At 47.9% G+C, this 19,575-nt stretch overlaps 2 protein-coding genes across 3 annotated transcripts in view; both read left to right on the top strand.

Moving 5' to 3' along the window:
* Positions 1-930: 930 nt before the first annotated feature.
* Positions 931-5,158, top strand: tmem154 (transmembrane protein 154). The gene is made up of 8 exons (XM_058076023.2): positions 931-1,127; positions 2,043-2,144; positions 2,289-2,363; positions 2,479-2,535; positions 2,800-2,973; positions 3,146-3,200; positions 3,443-3,519; positions 4,922-5,158. Exons 1-8 carry the CDS (start codon positions 1,022-1,024, stop codon positions 4,924-4,926), a joined length of 651 nt encoding a protein of 216 aa, XP_057932006.2. The 5' UTR covers positions 931-1,021; the 3' UTR covers positions 4,927-5,158.
* Positions 5,159-5,806: 648 nt separating this feature from the next.
* Positions 5,807-19,575, top strand: part of fbxw7 (F-box and WD repeat domain containing 7) — a 35,423-nt gene continuing 21,654 nt past the window's right edge. Inside the window, exons 1-4 of one of the 2 annotated variants that reach the window (XM_058076933.2) lie at positions 5,807-6,260; positions 10,191-10,339; positions 16,693-16,953; positions 17,026-17,544. In XM_058076933.2, the coding sequence (XP_057932916.2) occupies positions 16,762-16,953; positions 17,026-17,544 (711 nt within the window). In that variant the 5' untranslated portion in view covers positions 5,807-6,260; positions 10,191-10,339; positions 16,693-16,761. Of the gene's footprint in view, positions 6,261-10,190; positions 10,340-12,742; positions 13,423-16,692; positions 16,954-17,025; positions 17,545-19,575 lie in introns of those variants that run through there. The other variant, XM_058076926.2, reaches the window with a different exon arrangement.

The raw sequence follows: 19,575 nt of genomic DNA, 5'->3' as shown, positions 1-19,575 counted from the left end.
AATATTGACACACGATAATTATTTTGGCTAATGTGAAACAAACATGCCACAGTGAATCAGTACGATCACATACATGAAATAGATATCCACATCATCATACAATTTATTCGTTCATTCATTTTTTACCACTTATGCTCAAAAGGGTCGCGGGGTGCTGGAGCCTATCCCAGCCGTCTTTGGGCAGAGACTGGTGGCCAGCCAATCCCAGGGCACATATAGACAAACAACCATTCACACTCACATTCATACCTATGGACAATTTGGAGTGGCCAATTAAGCTAACATGTTTTTGGAATGGGGGAGCAAACCTAATCATAAAATAGTCATCATAAAATGATGGTGCAAAAGAAGATAAACCATAGACCACATCCCTGACCTGAACCCCCATCCAGTACACTGCCTCAGTTTTAGTATCAAATAAGTATATCTTAGTACACTTGAATAAAGGCCTTTTTGCTCTGACAGGAAGTGTGTCCTGGAGCTTCACATGGGGTCGTTTTGCCACCTTAGCTAGCTCTCGCAAACATTGGTCCTTTTTATAACCCATCATTCTATTCCCTACGTGCCATTGGGGGCGCTGTAAAACTTGCAAAACTCAATCTGTGTTTTGTTTCTCTGTTTCATCTAAAAAAACAAACAACTTGTTATGGGGCAGAAATACTGGAGCCCCGTGACTTCTGCCTAGCAACAAAGTCCTAGCAGGGAGTCACCAAAGTTTGGAGAATGAAATGGCTGTTGAGTTTTTTTTATAGTAACGAGTATTCATCCCAGTGACTGGTCTTTAAATGTATATAACAATATGTCTTTGCCCCCCCCCCCCCCCCAGCCCCCCCAGCCCCTGCATACCTGCAGCAGGAATGTGCGTGTGCATGCACCGGACTTGTGGTGACACGTACAAGCGTTGCGTCACACCCGAGTGACTGTTCTCGGTGGGTGTGTCTTTTTCTCGTCAAGGAGCGTCAGGAAGTGCGATGCTGTGACGGTGGCGGTGCGAGACGCGGACACACAACGCCATGGCATCATGTCCGCCTCATGGCCACCTACCATGAGAGGCCCCCGGGGGAAGACCCCTCCTCTGGTGTTCCCGCTGCTCCTGTGGCTCCTGGCTGGGACCTGGACCGGGGCTGGTAAGCATGCTGGACTTTTTCACGTTTCCACGTTTTGACACAGCGTTTGTTCCTGCCGACAGGTTGTGTGACTGACAGTGTCTACTTTCACATAGATCTAGATCTCATAGAGTACACGTGGACATTTAAGCCCAATCTTCAAGCTCCTTGGTGGGACAGCATGTTCCGTGGTCAACACCTCCACTTTGTGCTTTTGCAACCATTTTGATTTTTGTGGCAACAGCTGCAAGCGGAAGTGGTAACTTCCTGTACGCGCTGGCTGTCACACATCACTCACCTCTGAGTCAAGCTCTGCTTGGCTCGCCACAATCACATCCGGAACACATTCATTACATCACATACGAGCATGAGCCTTATTTATGTCTTATTTTCTCTTTCTATTATCTACTATGGTGGGGAAAGGTGACTATAGGGGTGTTATTTCATGTCTATAGGGCTCTAATACTGCTACGAACCATATTTAGACAGTTGTAAACAGGTTTTCTATGCCTAATGTGTCTTAATTTCTCTTATTATGTCTACTATATTGAGTAATAGGAGTGTAAAGGTGACTATAGGGGTGTTATTTCATGTCTATAGGGCTCTAATACTGCTACGAACCATATTTAGACAGTTGTAAACAGGTTTTCTATGCCTAATGTGTCTTAATTTCTCTTATTATGTCTACTATATTGAGTAATAGGAGTGTAAAGGTGACTATAGGGGTGTTATTTTATGTCTATAGGGCTCTAATACTGCTACGAACCTTATTTAGACAGTTTTAAACATGTTTTCTATGCCTATTGTGTCTTAATTTCTCTTATTATGTCTACTATATTGAGTAATAGGAGTGTAAAGGTGACTATAGGGGTGTTATTTTATGTCTATAGGGCTCTAAAATTGGACTTGTTTTAGTTTTTCTTGTTGTTGTTGTAGTGTGGTGCCAAGATGGCGGTGATGATCAGGAAAGCGAGACGCCGGCGGACGAGACGGAAGTCGTGGAAGAAGTTGTGGACGGCAACACGGACGTCCTCGCAGGTCAGATATTTTCTGCTTGGGAAATGATCACATGACGGATAAACAGGAAGTTGTCTGGGCCGATGGACAATGCATTAGCACCCCCCGGTGGCTGCGTGGTGTTAGCACATGTGTGACAACTAAGCTCTGGATGACCGCTTCTAGAGCCCACCTTGTCTTCTCCGGACGCGCCCCCAACGCTAGACCCCTCCCCCACCCAGGAGGGTGGTACAGATACAGGTAAGCGGGGCTTAATGTCTTCTTCCACTTGCACCACCATTCACTATGTTGTTCAAACCCTGGCCGTGGTTTGACCTTGGAACAGATGATTTCCATGTTGATGATTTCTTGGCAGAGCGGATTGCAACTGAAGACAGAGCAGAAGATCTCGGCTCTGGGGGGGACAGTCCAGGTAGAAAGAAGACTTTAGGACATATTATTTCATTTTCATTTTTACTTTCATTTTACTATTTTGTTTTATTTGATGTTTTTATTTGTACTTTTATTTTAATTTTAACGTTTACTTTCCATTTCATTTCACCTCATTTGATTTGATTGTCATTTCAATCGATTTTATTTGTACTTTTATTCTCACTTTTCATTTGGCTTTTTTTATTTAATTGTCATTTCATTTGTTTCTTTACATTTACATTTGCACTTACATTTTTTTTTCCAGAAGCAAGCACGGAAGATATGAACTATGCCGACTCCACCCTGAGTCCTCTGGGAGACGAGGGCTTCAGTCTCCCCATGGTGGTCATCCCGGTGGCCCTGGTGGTCTTCATCGTGACCGCCGTGGTTTTGGCCGTCTTCCTCAAACGGCGGTTGAGTAAAGAGGCTGCCAATCAGGGTGAAATGCTTTCAATCCAACTTTATTGCCCGTTGCTATCTGACAAGGGTGCAGATTGCCATTGTGGCGCATTTGTGACGTGACGTGATGACTTTGGGGTCATATTAGTCCAGTTCCTGCCACGTGGAGCACATACAGTATTTCTAACAAGCTTTTCCATTTTTGGGTGTAGATTCAAGAAAAGATGATCCATACCTGGACGGGTCCAGCGTGGAGAAAGTGCCAATGTAGGTACTGCATTAAAATACACAGAGTATCAAGTTTGGGAATATTATGGCATACAAATGTCAAAGGAAGTCAATTACTGCAGACTGAAAGCAGTCAACCTTTGAAGACGAACGTAATGCTGAGCAATACTGTCACCTAGTGGTGCTTTGTAGGCATCGCTGCAGATGTGTCATGCAGAAAAAAACATGTACTGCACCTCAAAATGGGATGAAAATGTGTGTTTGTGTTTGCGTGTTGTCAGGCCCATGTTTGAAGAAGACGTGCCTTCCGTCTTGGAGCTGGAGATGGACGAGTTGGACCAGTGGATGAAAAATGACGGTGGGTTTTAGGGAATGGGAAGAGCCCACTGTGGATGGTGGCCAATAGATGGCCTGAAGCAGCCGAAGGCACCCAGGACGCTGGTTGGCTCTCATGTTTGTTTTGGGCCTCAATGTGCAAATCAAAGCTGTAGCAACCATACAGGCCATATTGTCCAATAGCGATCATCTTAGCTTAAACTAAGAAGATCAGAGGTTGATTTCTACCATATTTAGTAAAAAAAAAGTATTAATAATGATTGACAAATATATTCTGTTCAGTAAAAATAATCTTATCAAAAGTTCCAATGTATTTGTAATGATATTGACAACAGGTGGTGCCTTATAGCGAATGTCGCCCCCCGGTGGCCACCATTACAAAAGCCTTTGTGTGGTATGCCTTTAGACTCCAGCAGAGGTCACTGTTTCCACTCGTTTGTGGAATCTAACAGGTGACCAAATATTCATCGATGATTTGATTGGGTGCTTTTGTCTTTAAAAAGCAATCCTCTCTTTGCTTAACATTTGGCACACAAATCACTTCTTTTTTGTCAAACGACAACTTTGTGTGTGTAAAATGAAAACATTATTTTTTTACATTTGTTTTTAAAATCATGACTTTGTTCCAGTAAATAAATGATTGGTGGTTGTAATATCACAGCTTTATTGTTGTCAAATTGTAACTTTGGTTTTGTAAAAGGACATCTTTATTCCTGTAAATCAATTCCAGCGTTATTCTTGTACAATTCTAACTTAGTTTTTGTAAACACGTGATTTTTTCCCGTACAAAGAAGCAACTGGGATGCCAACACTACTTGCTTATTGTCCTGCGTCTTTGTAATGACTAAATGACTAATGACATGTGACTGACATGTGCCGCGTGGACGTGGAAGTTGATGGTTGTGCTGTTAGAGTCATGTCATGTCATGCTCGCTTTATTTATGGCATGACTTTCTTCAAACGGGTGTAGGTCGGCCGTTACGCCAGCGTGACCCGTGTGGGGCAGGCCGAGGACACGCACACACACACACACACACACACACACACACACACGGTGCCGTTAGTCAACCTTTTCTCAGGCTTTTGAAACATTTCCAAAGCACGGTGAGAGGACACATTGACTGATCTCCGTGTCCACGACACGAGTGAAGTGGGAGTGGGGCCTACAGTAAGCTAGGCAGACAAGCAGCCCGTATAGCCGTGTAGACCTCCGCCAAGGTTCAGTTCTAGAAAAGAAAGCATGGCCCAAGGTGTCAGCGTGTGAGGTGAGGTGCAGGCGTGCAGTCCAACAGCTAGGAGGGGTTTTTCAAGCCATGGCGCTGGAGTCCAATCACTATGCGAGCTGCGTCTGAGAAGGTCTTTGCTTGCTGCTTCTGTGCAGTCAGGAGAAGATTCCTCACAGCCTTTCACTGCTTTTGCTGCAGGATGACTCCACACGCCAACATGGCAGATCCTTGGCAGGATCACGGATGATCACAAGATCATCATCTTCACCAGCTTCTTCCTCTGACTGGGATGACAGCAAGCTCGTCCAGGCCCTGTTTGGACTGTAAATATACCAATATACCAATATACCAATATACCAATACTCCACACCCAACCACCTTCTCAGTGCTACAGCAATAAAATGTCCCACACCAGAAGTGTCGTGGTATTCCATCCTGTCCATCCTACCGTCATACTTCACTGCACTCGTATACAGTACAGTCATTTGCTCCCCAAATATGGCAGCTTTCCCCTGGGAAGGGGGTGCCTTGGCGGTGGAAAGCACCATAGCGGTCAAAGATCATTTATTTCTAAGGTTGATTCTCCGAACAAAATGACAACTGTATTCCTGTAAAAAGTGCAAGCCTGGTTAAGATGTCTTCTATAGCTTCTAATGCATTGCTTTTGTTCTATCAAATATATATATATATATATATATATATATATATATATATATATATATATATATATATATATATATATATATATATATATATTGTGTATATTCAAAGTATCCCCATGCATGCGTGCCCCCCCCCTTCCAAAAACATGCTAGCTTGATTGGCCACTCCAAATTGTCCATAGGTATGAATGTGAGTGTGAATGGTTGTTTGTCTATATGTGCCCTGTGATTGGCTGGCCACCAGTCCAGGGTGGACCCCGCCTCTCACCCCAAGACAGCTGGGATAGGCTCCAGCACCCCCGCCACCCTGGCGAGGGTACGTGAAAATGAATGAATGAATGAATATATGTACTGAAGTACAAATCGTGCTGCCAGAAAGAAAATGACGTCAAACTCGATGGCAGCCGGGTAGTAACTCGTGACGTCACATTCCCGCGACAGTCGTTTGTCAAGAGAGGAGCAAATCTATCCGCGGTAGTCAACGCCAGGTTACCCTCGTCCGACAGGCCGTTTGCTGCCGTTAGGCTGTTTCCCATCCTGTCACAAACCGAGGCCGTTAAAGTGGGCTCGGTAAAGGAACGTAATCGACGGCCTTCCGGCGGCTTACCGGACTGCTTTGACCCGAGCGGCTAATGCTAGCGGCGGCTTACTAGCTGCCCGCTACCATCACACGTAGCGATGCTAGTTAGCCGGTGCTGCTAACGTGGTCGCCGTGCAGCGCACACTGTCTGCCAGCGGGGGAAGTGGACGCCAGGAAGGGGAAGGCTCCGGCGTTAGCTACCGCAAGACGAGAGGATAGTATCTGTGTTGGGATAGACGACCCCGAGGAGTTCCCGGAAAGGCCCCTGGTTCCCGAGCATCCTTTCATCTCCGAGGTAAACACAGCCTTTACTTGCACTAACTGGGGAGCCGTACAGCGGGCCTAGCATTAGCCGGCTAAGCTCTTTAGCATCATGCTAGCGGCTCGTCGAACTCGTGTTGGTGGCTCCTTTATTTACTTTTCATGGAAGACCGGATAACTTTGAATAGTTTGGTCCTGTCTATGTGGGCTGCTTCTAAAAGGAGCTGCTAATGCTAAAAGCCGCAGCGAACATTGAACAGCAAGTCCGTGCAGGGAGAGGAACTTTCCCACTGTGGGTTCTGTCCCGGTTCTTGTGGTGTTTGATAGGCTGGAGTTGCCGTGGAGCTTGGCTCATGTTTGCTTCACCTTTCTTCACGGAGAGACCGCTCGTTGTTTTTTCAGTGGTACTCGTGCAGAGTTGAACTTCTTTTTACACTTGGATGAAAGTTACCAATGTCAAAACCTAAATCTTTCACGTTAGGATGTAGCCGCATAGTAATCATCCAAACATTTCCTATACCGCTTGGCCTCATTGGGGCCAAAGGCGGGCTGGAGCCTATCCTAGCTGACTATGACAGGACAAAACAAGCATTCACAGCTAGAGACCACTGGGCTTTTAAAGACCTGGACGGACGCCGGAGCACCCGGTGAGCAGCCACAGGGACTTGCAACGTCCACACATCCCACGTCCCACGTCTAATGCAGCGGCCCCGATGGCCGATTGTGTTTGCGATGTGAAGACATGTTTGTTCTTTCTTCATGAACACGATTTAACTTTCACAATTGCTCAACCGCTCGTGGATCTGAGCAAAAAAGGTTTAGTGGATGAAAAGACATTTTTGGGGAGCACTGTACTTATAATATGCGGCAGCTCCACCCGCGCTCTTTGGGGGAAAAAGTTCAGACTTTTTCATGGCCGCTGTACTGAAACTGGGAAAGAAGCTGAAAGGTACAAACGTCTACACGAAGGAGCACCTGACAAAGCGTAATGCTGAAATCGCTAAGAGAGCATGTGACCTGAGAAAGCAGATAAAGATCCAAGCTACTTGGAGTGCCAACTGCAACCTTTTCATCAAGTTCAATGGCGGACCGGAGGCCAGAGTGCTCGTTGTCAATATAATATACTAATATAGCAAGTGTACCACAGGTGACAGCCTTTTGTGATCGGCTTCCAAAGGCATTGATTGATTGGCATATGCCCTTATCACGTTGCAGCTCTTTCAGTGTGAGCATACTGATAAGACAGCAGGCCTGAAATATTACAATCCTGTCATCTCCATTTATGGGCCACACTGAAGAAAAGGAGCAGCAGGAGGAGGAGGAGGAGGAGGAGGAGGAGGAGGGATGGGCATAAATAAAGTCCCACAGCAGCCTCCCCAAAAAAGAAAGAAAGGCAGGCCAGCCTCCAGCATGGTGTGTGGGCAGCGTGCGATCAGGGAAGAGGAAATGAAAGGGCTTTTCTGTCAGGATGTCTTATTAAGCCCCGTTTCTGTCGTCCTGCGGCGGATTCAAAACGTGCGCGTGCCAAGAAATGTGGAACCAACGAGCAAACATGTTGTTCTCTTCACCACTAACACACCGACACAATGGGGCCTCATCTTCCTCTTTGGGCTTTTCCCTCCAGGGGTCCCACAGCACACCTATCTCCTCCATCCAACCCTGTCTTCTCATCTGTCTCTCACACCAACTACCCTCCTCTTTGGTCTTTCTCTACGCCTCCTACCTGGCAGCATCCTTCTACCAATATATTGACTATCTCTCCTCTGGACATTTCCCAACCTTCTCAGTCTGGCCTGAAGGACTTTATCTCCAAGGCCTCTAACATGTAATGTCCCTCTAATGTCCCTACTCCTTCCTGAGCCTATCCATCCTGGTCACTTCCAATGAGAACCTCAGCATCCTCATCTCTGCTACCTGTCTCTAGACCAAACAACATGGCTGGTCTCACCACAGTTTTTGTCTCCCTTTCCTTTCCTTTTAGCTGAAACTCTTCTATCACATCACGCCTGACACTTTTCCTTTTCACCATCTCCAGTCTTCTGGACTGTTGACCTGGACCCAAGTACTTCCAATTCTCCACCTTCTACTTGTGGAACATACCCACTAAGAGCATTTCTCTTCCATCTAAACCATGATAGAACAAGTTGAACTCTGCTCCTAAACTTCTAGCCCCCCCCCCAGACCTGATGCTAAACAACCAATCTTGATTCATTTAGCTCTTTATTGCTGAAGCACATGTAGCAGTCTGCCAGTGACTCGGCCATCTGCAGTAGACTGTTTGTCATGGTTGATTGGCAGGCGTGACTATTCTAAGACCGTCCTACAAACAAGCCCTGCAGATGATGGAATTGTATCTCATGTGCTGCTCATTTGGATGACACCATTGTAAAAGCGGTCCTGGCTGCTGCCATGAAGACTCTATAGACGCTGGCAACCTGCAGTGCAGTACTCGGAAACATGCAGATCACATTCCTTCACTCCCTCTGGATGAATTATTCACTGGTTATCAAAGTGAAGCTAGTTAAGTGAAATGTCCAAACCAGGATCCATCATCGTGTATTTGGCTTTTTGGTGCGCTGAACACTATTAGGGCGATATTTTGACACGTAAGCCTGCGTGAATGTTGAGTGGGATTGTTTCGGTAGAGTCTGAGGCACTTTTGGAATGCGTTACACCGCTGTTGTGGGATATTTTTGATATTTTTCCCGAGACCTGACCTGGATGGCTTCCTGCTGGGAAGGCAGACATCTGGGAGATGAGGTAAAGTACCTTTAAGTCTGTTAGCCTGGGTAATCCTTTGGTCAGCCAGTTGCAGGATATCAATTTGGGAACTATCATGAAAGAAGACTTAGTTGCAGATATAATCGTAATGGCTTTATTCATGGAAGCTGTTTCTTTGACGACACCCTGATTTTATTAGTAGCACCTCAACATTCCATGAAGGCCGGTCCCTCAAACTCACCCGGTCTTCCCAAGAAATTCCCCTCATTTGTCAATCCCTCCTGGCTTAGCCCCCCCTCCAATCTCGTCTCACAGTTATCAAGTGTCCCACAGCTGGATTGGCCGTATGCACAGCTGTTCTTTTCCCACAACCCCATGTCCAAATCCTCCTTTTCTCTTGACGTCCACTTTGCTCTCTCTACCACTTGCTGCTGGGGGAGTCCATGCTGCTCCTGCTCCGGTTCGCACTTGGAAACGCTCCCATCCACCCATAGCTGCTTTTATTGGACAATAGCAGTGCAATTGAAGGATGTCTCAATGAAAGTTTGAAGAAAGACTTTCTTTTTGCATACGCAAATGATTTTTAGCCTTATGCCTTATTTTAGCTGTGTGAAGATGAACTGTATCAGCAAGTTTAGGCATCTATGATTTTAGAAATAAGGAGTTAGTATGTTCTCTATAGGCGGCATTATGGATTATCCTTTTTTGCAGTACATTTGGCGAGTGAAGATTGCTAGTGTGCTTGTACACACAGAGTGCAGAAGAGTGTAAATTGAATGATTGGATTTAGGGCTGGGGGATATGGACCAAAGCTCATATCCCAATATATTTGGGTAGAATATGGCTATACCATATACTATATCTCCATATTTTTCAATAAATTGAATTTAGACCAAAGTCAAAGCCAAATATGCGTGTAAAGGTGTATTAAAATGTAAACGATCTTGTAGAAAAATCGTGATTAAACATCATAACGTCTCCAATTATCCTGCTTCAATGAACGCCGCCTTGACTTGTGCTTGGTTAAAAAGCTGTCATTAGAGCACTTGTACAAATACACATTAGAAATACAGTTAGCTTAGTGGAGCAGCTTACCATGGATGACTTCCTAGAAGACCTGATAGGACGTACTGGCACATCTCCAGGTGTGAATGGTTCCCATGTAGCACCTCTGGAGGATTCCCAGCAGAGCACTTGTCATCGCTCCCCTGAGCCCCTTCTTTCTCTTTCTCTCATCTCCCAGACCTCATCTCTACGTTATGGCCCCCTGATGACCCCTGGGACAGGCGCACTGACAGGGCTTTGTGCACGGGAGGAGGATTGGACTCGGAGAGTGGCATCGTCGGCGGAGAGCAGCGCTTTTGGCCGAAGCGAACACAGGCAGAGAGAACTGTAAGTCACTTTTTTACCACAGTGGTTCACCCACATGGGGCACAAGGGGTTGTTGGACGGAAGCATCTCATTGGCCTCATGGTGGGAAGTGCTATGTGTTGGCACGCTATCATGGCTGGAAACCCCCCCCTCTAAGGGGACTGGGGACAGTTAAGTAAAGAGTTTGGCCTCCTTGAAGCATCATACATTTGGGTGTCATACTGGGCGTCACGCCGGGCGTCATGCCAGCCTTTTCCACGTTTGGCCAGCAGAGTGCAGCCAAGCGTATGTAGGAGAGTAAAGCAGACATGTGAAGGTATTTCATCCATGAGAGGCGTGGTTATGTCATGGCTTCTCCTTCCACTTAGAATGCCAGCTTTACTAATGGCCACCACACACACTGTTCTCCTCCTAAACCAGGCCTGTCCAAAAGGCAGCACCATTGGGAAAATGCAATCACACAACAACACAAACCCCAGCAAAGCTGTCACTTTAGGACCATGGAGTTTTAATAATTGGAATTCAAGAAATGAAAGTTGAAATATTGAAGAAAAAAAGCATTATTTTCTAAAGTTGCCATATATTGACATACAATAGAAAAGAAGTTGCAGTTAACTTCTAATATGAGAATAAAAGGCAAATATTATGGGATTGAAGCCACTGCAAGAAAATATAACAACAGAAATGGGGACGCAACAGAGGAGCTGTGATGCTTTTTTCCCTCTTCTGACCTATAAATGTTGTTAGAATGTTGGATTCCGGTGTGAAACCATGCCAAAGGTTCACATCACGAGCTTTGCCCATTTGGGAGGGAGCCCTGAAACCTGTATGGGATGGCTTTAAAAAGGCGTGGTAAAACCGTTCCACACACATGAGATGTGGGTTCAGCAGAAGACCTAGCCTATACTTACCTTGGAATCTCCCTATTGGCCAATAAAATCACCATGAGGAGAAGGAAGTATTTCCCCGGCGGACAGCTCAGCCATCCCAGACTCTAACCCGCCCCCTCCTGAACCATATTCAATCCACAAATTCATAACAGCAGCTGGTTAGAGCAAAAGAGGATGGGATGGTAAGGCCAACGTGTGGATGGGCACATCCCTAGTGGCCATGTTTGCGTGCTCAGGCACGGCCGTGTGACGCTACAAACATGGCACCATGTTGGAGTCCCAGCACAAGACAATCCCTTCATCACATTAGCGCTTCTAGCTTATGAGCATCATTTTTTTGGAAAGCAGGTCACGTGGATTTGGAGTTGGTGTTGCATCAAATGTGCCAGCTGACTTGGCTTACATATATGTATACATAGTACACACATGTATACATATCATCTATATACACATACACGCCGGCTATTAGTCCCACTGGAGAACCTGACCAACACCACCTGGTCCTTGCATTGTTCCCGTCTCCCGTCCTTTTGGATCTTGTTGTCATGTTTTTCCCTCCTGACATGATGGCGGCACGAGGCGGAGACGCTAAATCAATCAGCGTAATGGCAGGCTATTCATATCACACTGCTGCTGTTGCTTGGAGAAGAGAACGGGGACTCGTCCTGTCTCCTATAACCCACCCCGGCCATAAACGGCTCTGGTTACTCTCCTGTCAATTCTTCTGGATCCAAAACAGCCATCGTGTTCATTACCCGCAGCAGCCACACACGTTAGGACCGTCCATCTCCTCAAGGAACAACCACCACGTTTGGATGGATTTCAGGTAGTCAGCGTACAGCTTGTATAGACCTAGGAGCCACTGAAATGAGATCATTCACACTTTTTTGTTGATGTGATGCACAGAGAACAACTTACCACTGTCTCCTTCCTGCTGCGATCATTCAGGTGCACTCGTCATTTTGTGAGTAAGACGCTAATTGATGTTTCATGCCTCAAGGAACCGCAGCAGAACTCACACAGCCCCTGACCGAGACAAGTAATAGTGGAAGAGATGGACACCTTTCTGCAGTGGGGTCCATGACGTGGAGCAAAGCCATCCAGCTATAGACACTTTTCCACATAACTAGCCTGACTCATCCTCGATATGGATGTGGGCCTGCTGACCCCATTCGTAATCACAATAATCCAGATGACATTAGCATCTTCAGAGGTCTGCTCACCACTTCGTCAGCCCTGCTTTGGAGTGTGAGGTCTGTGGATGGGTTTCAGCAGGTAGTACTACTACACAGTACTCGTGCACTGGCATGCTCTGCGAAATACTTGCTCACTATTTGCAACCACGGCATTGCGGCGTCACATGTCAGAGTCGCCCACGACATTAGACCTTTTACTTTGATGGCTGACACTGGTGAGGATATTTTGGCCTCCATAAAGCGTCCTCATTTGTTGTAGTGTAGAGATTACAGCGGTCGTCCACAGTGACAGATTATCATCGTAATCCCGCCTGCTGCGTTGTTGTTGGCTTCCCAAATGCTTACCTCTGTCTCCTCCTCCTCCTCCTCCAACCATCTCCTCCACGCTCTAGTGCATGCAAACCAAAGTGGCCTTGGATTTCTCGTATGATGATGAGTCTACCCGCCCTCCGATTAATGGAAGCGAAAGCAGATCAAATGTCCTTTTGAGGGGAAGCGCTTTTATCAGCAAGTTGGAGGAGCGCAGCCTGAGCACAGCTGCCGGTGCTGTTTGTGTGTGTGTGTGTGTGTGTAGAGTGGTGGCAGCCTCACTGAGGAGGAGCGCGTCCTCGGAGCACAGCAAGTGAAGGCAGATGGAAGTTGTGGTGGCAGACCAGGTCTTCTTTTGACATCTCTGCACCATCGGGTGGGAGTGTTTTATGGAGTCACTCGTATGGGAAAGGAGAAAGCAGCCACTTCCTACGCGTGGACATAAGTGGAGGTCACGGTCACAGGTCTGAAGAGCACGTCCAGGATCTCCGGTGGGATGTAATGCAACCCATGTGTCAGCGGTGTGGACAACCGGCACAGAACAGGAAGCGCTCCGCCATTTTTTGTAGCCCTTATGAGCTGGTGGATGTGCGGCTGTGGCTGCAGCATCATCTCCTCCCTGATGAAGAGGCTGGGCCGCACAGCGTGCTGCTCAGACCTCCTCTCCTGCAGCCACACTCCAGAGCAGCTGCAGCGGCCCCAGACAAAGGTAACCACGTGTCCTGCACGTCCCCACCAGGACGGAAATGTGCTGGTTGTGTGTGACGAGGAAATGAGCGCGGGCCCTGATGGCCCCAGCCACAAAGCTGCTGCGGCCTGCGATGGCCTGCAGTGGCCTTGTGCTTGTGGTCTGCATGCTTGAAGCAGTTCCTAAGTGTAAGAAGTCTTGCATCAGAGAGCAGCGCAGGCATCGATTCCTTAATGCTTGCTGCCTTGACAACAGTGGACTTCCAATCGCTCATTACTTCAGCCTGCCTCCTCTTCTCTCCTCAAGTGGAGAAACATCCTTGTGGGTTCCACAGCAACAAAGAAGTTGCTGAAGAAGATGGCGCACAAGCCACAGGAGGGCCCCCGTGTCATTTAGCTGCAAGGAGCAATGGATGGTATGAATTCCTGTAGTTCTTGGAGCTGTCATAATTAAGGAGAGAAGCATTGTTGGAGGTTGCGTGGCAACTGTAGGGAAGGTCTACTACTTTGTCTGTTGTCTCACAGGAATACTTCCAAATGACTTATCACTTTTGATTGACACGAGCATGTCCACTTTGACCATTTATCTTCTAGACACTTGGAGTGCTGCATCGACCCGAATATAAGACGTCCTCCAACAGGGATATCCAAAGTGTGGATGGCCATCATCTTCTGGCACATTGTAAACATAGGCTTGAACAAGCAACAGCAGAAATGCCGTTTCGTTCGACTCCGTTCCAAGGTGACCTTGACCCCTTATAGGGCCCGCGTCCCAAAAGATGCAAAATGCTCCTCACAGTTGACCTTGAAATGACCAGGCATGTTGGAGAGCGTCGACGCTTGTGTGACCCAATGGTCCAGCCTGCCAACCAGCAGGTGGCACCACACAACGTCTCCCCAAGGCTTTTCTTCCTGGCACTCCCACATCCACACACCAGACTCAGCCACTGGGATATTGAGTGTGTGAAAGATTGTTAGCCAGCAGAGGAGGAGTTCTGCTGCTGATGGCACAGTGGTGTCACGGTGATGGCACAGAGATGGCACGGTGGTGGCATGTTACATCAGTCACTACATTCCTTCCTCTGAGACGACACAAGGGATGGACTGGAAATAGAAGAATCAATGGAAAGCTTGTGTGTGGAAGTGGAGACCCAAAGGAACACACAGATGGAGATGCCGCACATCCTGCCCGGAACAACAAGGCAGCTTTTCCTCTGCCTTTGACTGTTCATGAGCCATCAGTCTCTCACAATATGAATATGTTGGTAAAGTGCAGCCCCCCCCCCCCCCCCCCCCCGGGCATGTGGCGTTAGCTTAATTGTGCGTAAAGTGCAAGGCTAACGTGAGGTTCCAGCGGCGGCGAGACGGTCTCTAAAAGCCCGTGAGTGGCTGTTGGTGGCAGTCACGCCCACGCCCTGGATCAATACGTGGTATCAGTCATGGTCGGCTGGGCATCATAATGATACGCTGTCACAAGGACTCCTTTAAATCTTCTTTCTTTTCAGGTGTTAGAGCGGTTAGCGTCTGGTCTCCCAAGTGTGGCACAAACGAGGACAACGCGTCTGTCCAGGATGCCGTCTTCGAAGAGCCACTTTACCAGTGTTGACTGTGGCCTGTGTGTGACGAGTATTATCTTGGCACTGCTAGCGCCACACCACGACTTGTCTGTTTACACATCATTGGTGAATGGAAAATGGTTCTGTACTTGACATGACCCAAAACTAGTGATGCTTTTGTCGGTTCAAGCCACCCTCCATCACGACTGCTTCCATGGAGGCTCATTACGTTTGGCTAAGCACCGGTGATCATTACACGGCTCACACATAGACGAGGTATATCCGTGGTGACACTTTAGCACAAGGTCGCTATATCTAGCCATCACCCTGAATTCACACCGTGCACTTTCAAAACGCTTCTATCAGTCTGGCAATTCACACCAGCTGACACGCGTGTCTCTCGTGTGCCGCCGAGCGCGTCTAAAAGCCTCCACAGTGCAATCCAGCCTTTGATCGAGAGAGCCAAGAAAGTAGTTTCCGTCTTGCTTCACCATGCCTCCCCCGGAAAACCACGCAAGGGCGGAAGAAGTGGCCACAGCCCACCTCTGGACAATATGATGGAAACGTGTCAGGCTACGTCCTGTCGGCGCTTCCGAAGCCGCTTCTTACGCTGCAGACACATTCAAGCACCTCTTCATGCTGCAGCTCGGCCAGTCCAGTAAAGGGCCCTAGAAAATGTCCACTATTCATAGCCTTTCCTCCTCCGGAGCTCCCAGCAATGGAGCGGCGGTCCCGAGGGGGGTGCAATCTGAGATGGCTCTAATGCTTCCCCACCACAACGCTGGCAGCAAATAGCAGCCTTGCTTTCTCGCCACGCAGGCACGGGTGACATTGTCCTCAAAGTCAAATGAATGGACCGTTCCCCCGTCCCGACACAAGCAGATAGAGTGTGAGCCTCCCGAAAAGATTTTCTCACGTCTTCTGACTTTGGAAGATTGGGAACGGGGCTTCTTTCTCCGCTTTTATCCCGCCTGCAGATAAGCTTGAAGAGCAGATGTGGACGTTGAAAATGCCTTTAAAGCCACTGGGTTTGGTGTGTGTTTATTGGAGAATACTTGCTACCCTACTTCAAGTTGTTGGTGTACTTGGTGTACTTCCATCTTTCAGCACACGCTACTGCTCACGTTCACACTAGCCTGTGTTGCTCTGTGGGGGTACCCTATGCTCCTTGACCAAAAAGCCATGCATGGCCCAAGGTTGACTGCTATCTGGGTGGGGAATATGCACTTTTATTGGTAAAAAAATAGATTTCTGACAATTGTCCCTGTTCTTAGCCTGAGTTAGACATCGTCTGCATAAAAATGGCAAATTGAACAAAAATAGAAATATAAGGCATTCAGAATATAATCTAATATCTGTGACTTGTGCACCTAATGGGCCGCACCTGTCCATCACGTGAGCTGCATGTGAAGCACACGTAGTTCTTATTATTCCCCTACATTGTATACACTGTAACCTCTGTTTATAAAATGTGCTATTGGTTTGGATTCCACCCAAGAACTACCTTACTGGCGTAGTGACCCCTGGCCATTAGCAAGCTAGCAACTAGCTTCAGCACACACTGGCTCCCGATGCCTCAGGCCGCTAGCCAAAGCTAACGCTACGTATTGGAGCTGTCTTTTTCCTTTCTATGTTGCTATGTGAAGGAAGTTGTCCTCATGCTTGACCAAATGACCTAAATACGTCCACATGTTGTCCTCATGCTGCCTGCTTCCTGTGTCTGTGTCTCCCTGCAGCATGTCAAGACCTTCTCCTCCTCAGACAGCTTAGCGAAGGTGCAGGAGGTAGCAAGCTGGCTTTTGGAAATGAACCAGGATCTGCTGTCGGGGGGCAGCAGCAGGCGGAGTCGGGGGCCGGGGGGTTCGGCGGTGAGAGGTAACGCCTCCTCCACGGCCCGGGCACCCCAGCAGCAGGCGGCGGCGGCGGCGGCGGAGGAGGCTGACGAGGATGAGCACATGAACCGGGTGGTGGAGGAGGGGGGGCAGCTGCGGCCAAGGGTGAGGACAAGCTTACGTTGGACATCATCCTGACTTTTCATTCATTCTTCTCGTCTTTCTTTGTCTCTCCAGCCGGGGGCAGCGCAGGGAGACGCGGACGGGGGGCAGCCATGGGCGCCGAGCGAGTCAGGAGCAAATGATGGCCCTCAGGGGGACGAGGGAGGTGAGGAGGGCCCCCCCAACAAGGTGAACAGAGGCGAGAAAGGAGCCCGCTGGACGTGGGGGGCGGCGCAAAGGCAGAGGCTGCAGGAAGACAATGAGGAGGAGGAGGACGAGGAAGAGGAAGAGGAGGAGAACAACAACAGCAGCAGTCACCAGGAGGAGGAGGAGGAAGAGGAGGAGAGGACAGAGGGAGGGGAGGAGCAGAGGAGGGGGGATGAGGAGGATGGAGATGAGGAGGAGATGGACCAGGACAGCGATGATTTTGAACACTCGGCAGAGAGTGGTCGGGAGGAGGAGGAGGAGGAAGAAGAAGAAGAGGCGGAAGAGGAAGAGGAAGGCCTGATGTCCCCCTCCCTCAGGAACAAGGCGTCCGGCCCCGCCAGCGGTCTGGACTCGGGCTGCACGCACCAAAGCTCTTCCAACAAAAAGGTAAGTGAGCTGGAGCTTCCAGAACTTCTACTGTTGGTCGTCCGCTTGGCTCGTTCAGTACGCAGTGCTCTGGCGCCCTCTTGTGGCCAGTTGGCCTTCCTGCAGCCTAAAGCAAGTCTGCCGCGGTGCCGGCCATTATTTAAGCAGAAATGGAATCTACAACACATTTAGAGTAGCAAATGCTGAACGCAGATGAAGATGCACAGGAGGGTTATTTCATTTCCATGGTCTTGGATGTTTATTATCCAGCTAGCTCCGTGTCCAACTCCCCACGTGGATAATGGGCATCAGGGCGAGAGAAAGAGCCCTCTTCATGTCAATGATGTGCAGTCTTCCTCTGATCATTACTGTACTGAGCAGCCTGGATGACGGGCCTTTGGCTGCAAAGGAGGTCGCTAAGGCACATCAGGAGGGCCTGCGGGGCTTTCAACAATCCATGAAGATGGCAATCTGCATGTTTGGAATGTTAGTCTCAACAGCACTGGATCCCTCCACGCGCTCACTCCTGCGTATAGACGTATAGACGTACGCGTGCTGAGAGGCACTTTATTGCTCAAGGTCGATCCGTGCTGATGCAACCTCTTCTCCACATTGAGCCATTCCGTGGAAAAATGTACAATACTCGGCATGCACTTAAACATCTACTTCACTGTTCCCTAGCAGCACGTTGGCTGCATTTACTACCTCTTTCCCTGCAGCGTCGCCACGCTCAATCAAGTGGCTGTTTTCCCAGTGAAAAGGCGGCTTGGTGCTGGTAGGTGGTCTCCCATGCGCCGGCCTTGCCGCTCAGGAGCTACAAAAGACCAGCGCTGTCCGCACACACACTCTATACCCACAACGTATGAACAGGCACACCTGAAGGCACCGTTAGCCGTGGTTTCCCTACACTGCAGCCTACAGGGGCTGAATGTTATTACACAGCTACCATAAGTACTTCCTGTAGGTTTTGTTTAGATACTATATATACTATATGTCTTAAATGGACATAGGTACATAGTGTAGGTGGTTAAGTTTATATACTATATATACTATATGTCTTAAAGTGACATAGTACATAGGGTGGTTATGTTTACAGTGAAGAAAATAAGTATTTGAACACCCTGCTATTTTGCTATTTCTCCCACTTAGAAATCATGGAGGGGTCTGAAATTTTCATCGTAGGTGCATGTCCACTGTGAGAGAGATAAACTAAAAAGAAAAATCCAGAAATCACAATGCATGATTTTTTAACAATTTATTTGTGTGATACAGCTGCAAATAAGTATTTGAACACCTGTGTATCATCTAGAATTCTGACCCTGAAAGACCTGTTAGTCTGCCATTAGAAGTCCACCTGCACTCCATGTATCATCCTGAATCAGATGCACCCGTTTGAGGTCGTTAGCTGCATAAAGACACCTGTCCACCCCATACAATCAGTAAGACTTTAACTTGTAACATGGCGAAGACCAAAGAGCTGTCCAAAGACACCAGAGACAAAATTGTACACCTCCACAAGGCTGGAAAGGGCTACGGAGCAATTACCAAGCAGCTTGGTGAAAAAAGGTCCACTGTTGGAGCTATCATTAGAAAATGGAAGAAGCTAAACATGACGGTCAATCTCAATCGGAGTGGAGCCCCATGCAAGATATCACCTCGTGGGGTCTCAATGATTCTAAGAAAGGTGAGGAATCAGCCCAGAACTACAGGACAGGACTTGGTCAATGACCTGAAAAGAGCTGGGACCACCGTTTCCAAGGTTACTGTAGGTAATACACTAAGACGTCATGATGTGAAATCATGCATGGCACGAAAGGTTCCCCTGCTTAAACCAGCACATGTCAAGGCCCGTCTTAAGTTTGCATATGACCATTTGGATGATACAGAGGAGTCATGGGAGAAAGTTTTATGGTCAGATGAGACCAAAATAGAACTTTTTGGTCATAATTCCAATAAGCGTGTTTGGAGGAAGAAGAATGAAGAGTACAATCCGAAGAACACCATCCCTACTGTGAAGCATGGGGGTGGTAGCATCATGCTTTGGGGGTGTTT

This window comes from Doryrhamphus excisus, linkage group LG9, assembly GCF_037039965.1.
Source record: "Doryrhamphus excisus strain RoL-2023G ecotype Guam linkage group LG9, RoL_Dexc_Guam_v1.1, whole genome shotgun sequence".
NCBI lineage: Eukaryota > Metazoa > Chordata > Actinopteri > Syngnathiformes > Syngnathidae > Doryrhamphus > Doryrhamphus excisus.
This window is presented reverse-complemented; position numbering and strand designations above follow the sequence as displayed.